The sequence below is a fragment of the Fundulus heteroclitus genome, unplaced genomic scaffold, assembly GCF_011125445.2.
Source record: "Fundulus heteroclitus isolate FHET01 unplaced genomic scaffold, MU-UCD_Fhet_4.1 scaffold_76, whole genome shotgun sequence".
NCBI classification, from domain to species: Eukaryota; Metazoa; Chordata; class Actinopteri; order Cyprinodontiformes; family Fundulidae; genus Fundulus; species Fundulus heteroclitus.
The window spans coordinates 1,370,764-1,376,763 of NW_023397208.1; the positions used below are offsets into that span (position 1 = coordinate 1,370,764).

Genomic DNA, 6,000 nt, shown 5'->3' on the forward strand with positions numbered 1-6,000 from the left:
AGTGTGAAGAAGTAGAATACGGGAGGGATAGTTCCCAATGTATCCGCCCATCAGTATTCCTTATACTACTAGCAGGATGTACCTTTTAGCCAAATAGGGCAAGTGGTTATATAGCAACCAGCCTGTCCACAGTATAGACACTCTTATAGAAATAGAAACAATAGAAACAATAGGCTCCAATCTCATTTCTCTGAAATTAATCTTGCGCAGCTATGTTCCATAATTTTCTGGTGATATCCGTCTCATTTTCTGTATATCCAAATGTGTGTGTGAACTCTGTATTAAAGGAAATAAATTAACTGTGAAGGAGCTATGTTGACTGTATTTAGCCTTGCAATGTATGAAATCTAGGAGGCGTCATCAGGTAACGACTGAAGAAAACAAGAGAAATTAGTGAACATTTTAAAAGAAAATCCCTACATTTTCCAATTTCACCGGAGAATGGCTCTGGAGGGGAGGAAATTAAATCTCGAAAATGCGACGGTGTAGGCAGCATTGGAGGAGGTGGCTGAGCTGTGCACTGCATAATCTTGTCTAAACAGGGATTGAAGCATGATTTTGTGTTTAACAATAAGTTTTGTTTTTGGAATTGGAGTTCGATACTGATCCTGCTGTGTCAGACTGGCCTGATGATTTTGCCATGCTTTGATGTATTTTTCTGACCCACATACAGAATCATGCACTGGACACAGATGGTAAGATAGAGGGATTTATTCATAACAATTCTTAAGCAATGGTATATGTACAGTTTCTAAGTTTGGTTTGGCTGCATCTAGAAATGGACATTAGGAGTTAGATAAGAAGCGGAGAGACAATAAAGGCAATAAATTTTAACCAGAGGTAGAAAATTAAGTTGGCGTATTTTTTTGTAGCTGAATGAAAGCATTTAGGCAGGAATATATTAATAAATGGTTAAAATAGTTAGAAGTCAACCTATAGTGACTTGGGTTGTTGAAAGTTTGTCCCTGCAAACCACCAAATTTTTGGTATATGAATATTAATGTTCAAATGATTATTTTAAGGCCCTTTTGATTCAATTATGTTTTTCCACTTTGTTTAAAAGCAAATTTCATAAAGTGGCACGCAATCAACCAATAAATATTTAGTTTTTATTGCGTGGGCCTGGTCATTGTTTTTAGTTTTGGTCATTTTATATCCATCTTATTTGACATTTAGTACTTAGCTTAATGGTTTAAACTATTTCCTGTAATCTATGTGTATCTACCAGGAGAAAACAGCACTATAACAATCCAAAAATAATATGTGTCCGCAGGAAGTGCCTCTGTGAATTGGGTGTGATCAGGGGTCATTAATAAACCAGAATTAACTATCCCAAACAGAGATTAAAAAAACAATCAGGGATAAAAAGGATGAAAACAATGTTTTTTTACAGCCTTTATACTAATCCTGCCCACACCCCGCTTTTATACAAGCCCCCGTTTTTACAGGCTTCCAGCTCTTGAAGTGGTCTAATTTTTCTCTGTACTTTTTCTTAATACATAATGTATTGACTAGTCTCAGGATGGAAGGACCATTTTCACCAGTATAACAAAAGTGTTTCTGAACAGGATTACCAACTATAGCTTTAAGGGGTAATCAATCCAGACGCATCAGCAGCCCCCTCTCTCCATCATCAATATGTGCAAGCATAAATGGCATACTATGGCATTTATGGTATAGTATTGTTCTTTTTTTAAGAATTATAATTACACTAAGATTATTCACAAATCTAAAATTGTTTGGCTTGGAATATCTTTGAAGGCCTGGTACAACATTTATATCACCAGCCACTATGGCGGGTGCTTGAAAAATTGGTCACCAGCTGAAGGGAATGACTGTATGACCGTTCCTCTTGCCCAGTGCATCTACTGGTCAATTTATCTGATATCTATATCAGGTGTTGCTTTTAGTAAATGAAGTAATTTATATTAGTTTCCATTATGAGGAAATGGCCACCATAGGGCTCATATAAAATTAAAAAAATGATTCAGGAAATAACCGTGAGAAATGCAGGCTAAGATCACGGTGTCACAGATGTGTCACATCTCAAGTTTCAGAGCTGCATTTGTGGGCTGCTCATTTTGCTGCTTATTTACATCTCGTTTATCTTTTTTTTTATTGTTTTTTTGTTGATTGTACTTTATTTTAATTGACTAACTAGAGGTTAGTAAATATACAACTTAGATAAAGGTGACAACATGTAGAAATGAATCTGTCTTCCTTGAGCATAATGTTTTGTTGTTATTTCAGAGTGAGGATGTTGGTTGTAAGTTGATTCATTGTTGAGCTACTCTGAGCTCAGTGAGGATTTCTGCTAAGTCAAGAAATTTAAAATGCATTGGTCTGCTTGTGCTTTTTTGCACCGAAGACTATTTCATACATTTTAAAAATGTGTCTGTTTCTTTTTAGGGTTCTACATGTATATTGAGACATCCAGGCCACGTAAGGAAGGAGACCAGGCCCGGCTCGTAAGCCCCTTTTTCAACATTGCGCTCAAAAACTCTTACGGCTTGACAAACCCATCTGCCTACTGCTTTGGATTCTTTTACCACATGTATGGGAAACACATAGGTAAGACATGCTTTATGTACTGATTACTGTCCTTTTCTTCTACAGTGCAAAAACGTGTTGATTTTCAGATCAAATAGCAATGCAGAGTAATAGCTAATCTTAATTAAATCATAAACACACTAGAAGAAAAGAATAATTACTTAGACTCTTTAAAGAGTGTTTTGCTCTTTGCTCACGTCAGTGTGAGTGAAAATTAAATTGCAGTTCTCAAGAGGAGAGTCACTGAAGTTCGTCAGCAACTACACAAAGTCCACAAAGACATAACCAAAGCCAATTTGTTTATAGAGTCAAGTAATTCTTCAAATATCTATGGATTGCAGATTTGAAACTTACACATTTTTAGTAAAAGCAAAGCAGTTTTGCTACAGAGAATGACATTTTTTTTTATTCTTGTAATAAACAGAGTTTTTGTCCATGGTTGTTGCACATTGGAGATTTATGCTTTGAAGCTTCAATTTAGTGCATGCCTCTGACAGATGTCTCAAGCAAAAGATATCTCATTTTTGCAACAAACCTCCTCAAAGGTGTGCACAAAGATCCTGGGCATTAGCTCTTAACATTCATCTCTGAATATAGATAACAACCTTGTATGGCCCATTTGAAGATAGTGGAGCGACTGAAGGAGCACTCTGCTGCTCGCGAGTGACTCTCTTCACCGGGGACCCAATCAGTCGACCACAAGCACTCCCGCTTTCTGAGTATATGCTGTTTGTAGTGTTTGTACATTTGGGGGTTGTGGATAAGACAAGCTCTGCCACACTAAAACAGACTCCACTGAAGGCTGTTTGTGGTGAAATCTCTGCCACAGGTTTACCTCCTGTCATTAGGGGACCACCTGAATGAGACTTGAAAACTCTCCAGCGCACGCCATTATTCCATCCATGTTGTAGCACTTTATTTGCAATGGCAAAAAGAAATTTAGACAAAACTAGTGAGTGATTTCTTTTTATAAAAGGGAACATATTTAAATTGATCTAAATGTGCAGTTTTTTATGTATATTTTGGTTAACTTGTTCTTTCAAGTCCTTTTATGTTGGGGGTACTGTCTACGCTTTTAAAACTGCATGCAAAGGATGCTGATGATTAAAATGCTACAGTGACATAAAACTTGAGCATTTTAGGTAAAAGCCTTGCAAAGCATTTCAGGGATGACTGATTAATGGGTTTAAAAACATCCCTATGGCAAAGAACGGTAGTGGCTGCTTCATGGGAGATACCTGTCAATGGAACTCTGGAGGACGGTTTCTTTGTCAGAGCTAACCATATTTCTCACCACAGTTGTTTTAATTAATCTTTTATATTAACAACTTTGTCACTTTGCAGGGTGTTTTACTTTGTAAAAGCTAATTCATTATTAGAAGTAAACTACCATGTAAATAAGGCTATTGGAATTTTACAGTGTTATCAGTAGTGTACATGCTACAATGAAAATTCAGGAAAGTCGTGAATAATTCCTTTGAGCTCTGGACTGAAACAAGGCTGGTATATACTGAACTGTCAAAGATGAACTGATCACAATATTTCCCACGGTATGCAGGTTCTGGCTGTGTGCTCTGTGTGTGCTATATGGTCCGTAGTGCTTAATTGATCTTAAGTTCTTTTTTTTATTCTGTATTGTCATACTTTTTGTACTTATTTTTGACTTATAACTTTATATCATGCAGTATACTTCTTATGTTTTAACTCCCTGTATATGTTGTATATTCCAGACCCTAACAACACTGCGTCAAATTCCTTATATTTGAAAATACTTGGCTCATGAACCGAATTCTGATTCTGATTCAGGCTGTTGCACGCACACACATTTAGTATAAAAACTTCTTTCCTTCAGGGCCTGTTACTAATAGGATAACACACTTTCCCTGTTCCTCTACACCTAAAATAATGACACTCCATTCCTGAACCATTTGAACTGTAAGCTGTGCCTGCACACCGGTTTCGGCACATGCACCCTTCAGGAGCGGAGGCTCCAGCTGTGAAGCGCTCTTGGTTTGCAGAAGGCACAGCAGGGCCCAACAAAGAAATAATGAACTTTTACATATTCAGACCACTTTTTAAATTATCTCAAACGCTGGAGATAGGCACCAGCAACCCCGCGACCCCATGAGGGATTAAGTGGTCAGAAAATGGATGGATGGATGGATGGATTTCACATATATCTAAGTGTGACCAAAATAAACACACAAATGGTATCTCTAATTGCCACGAGAGGAGGCGTTCTAAGGTGAATACCGTGAGTCTTCAGTGAAGAACAGCTGCAACCTTACAGAGAATTAACAGGGATCATTGAATAGAGATGTGGACTGGACCGGCTTGTTTCAGTCACAATTTCTGCTTTTTGTGAGTGTGTTCCAACAACAAACCAAAACATATTCCAATAAATGCACCTTATTAGGAATCAAACATATTATCATACAAGGTATGTTAGCGAAAGAAAAGAAACAAATGGATATAAATAGCTGCCATGAGGTTTTAAAATGAAAATAGTTTTACGTGATGTGGGTTAATATGTTAATAGACACTTTGCTACGTTTAACACCTTTTTCAAACATGTGGTTGTCATTTAAAAGTGATAAATGAACATGAATGTTTGATGAATTTTTTGAAAGTGGGAATTATTCAATTTTAAGTGATGAGTTAAGAACATTAAATAATTTAGTTTAATTGTGTGAAACTGAGCCTTTAAGAAAGATAATTAATTTGTACAGCTCTGTTAGGAGGGAAGGGAGTTAATTAAATTAAGATGGTGTGACTGACAGTGGCAAAGGCTGCTGAAAAGTCTAACGAGGCTAAAGCAGTAAAGTCCCCAGTGTCTGTGGCCATCTTGATGTCCTTGGGCACTTTAAGCAGAGCCAGTTTCTGTGAACTACATTTAAGCAAAAACCAGACTGGCTTTTATCAAAAACTTTGTGTTGTTGTGTTCAAGAAAACCACATGAGTTGTTGGGCCGAAAAAATTGTTCTAAGATATCTGACGTAAAAGGTAGTTAGAGTGGAAAATGTCTTGTAGATGTTTGGTGAAAGAGGACAGCAGCTGTGTTTCATAAAGAAACAAACAATAGCAGGTTTAAAACGGATGGGGACAGTGAGGACCAGCAGGGACAGATTCTCAATATCCATATTCTAAATGAAAAGCATTACGAACAAAGAAGTTTGGGGAAAAATTGACTGGGTTTGAAGAGGGTTTGTATTTTTTAGTATGACACTGTTAACCCTGCAAATTACAAGTGTGAACAATGACCATGATAGGAAAGAAGATGAAATAAACAAAAGAACAAGGAATGGATGGAGGGGAAAAATTGCCAAAGAATGTGACGAAAGTTATTGCAGGAATGATGAGAGCTTTAGGCGAAGTTATCTTTGTTTTGTTCTACATGCAAAACTTTTGAGTGTTCATGTTAAAAGATTCGGCTTGGTGGGGGGATTATGG

General features: G+C 37.0%; 1 protein-coding gene across 3 annotated transcripts in view; it reads left to right on the top strand.

The window, feature by feature from the left end:
* The window catches only part of mdga2a (MAM domain containing glycosylphosphatidylinositol anchor 2a), a 249,857-nt gene extending 246,959 nt beyond the window's left edge, over positions 1-2,898 (top strand). Inside the window, exon 15 of one of the 3 annotated variants that reach the window (XM_036134196.1) lies at positions 2,410-2,898. In XM_036134196.1, coding sequence (XP_035990089.1) covers positions 2,410-2,594 — 185 coding nt within the window. In that variant the 3' untranslated portion in view covers positions 2,595-2,898. The remainder of the gene's footprint in view (positions 1-2,409) is intronic. The other 2 variants (XM_036134197.1, XM_036134198.1) reach the window with 2 other exon arrangements.
* The last annotated feature ends 3,102 nt before the right edge of the window (positions 2,899-6,000 follow it).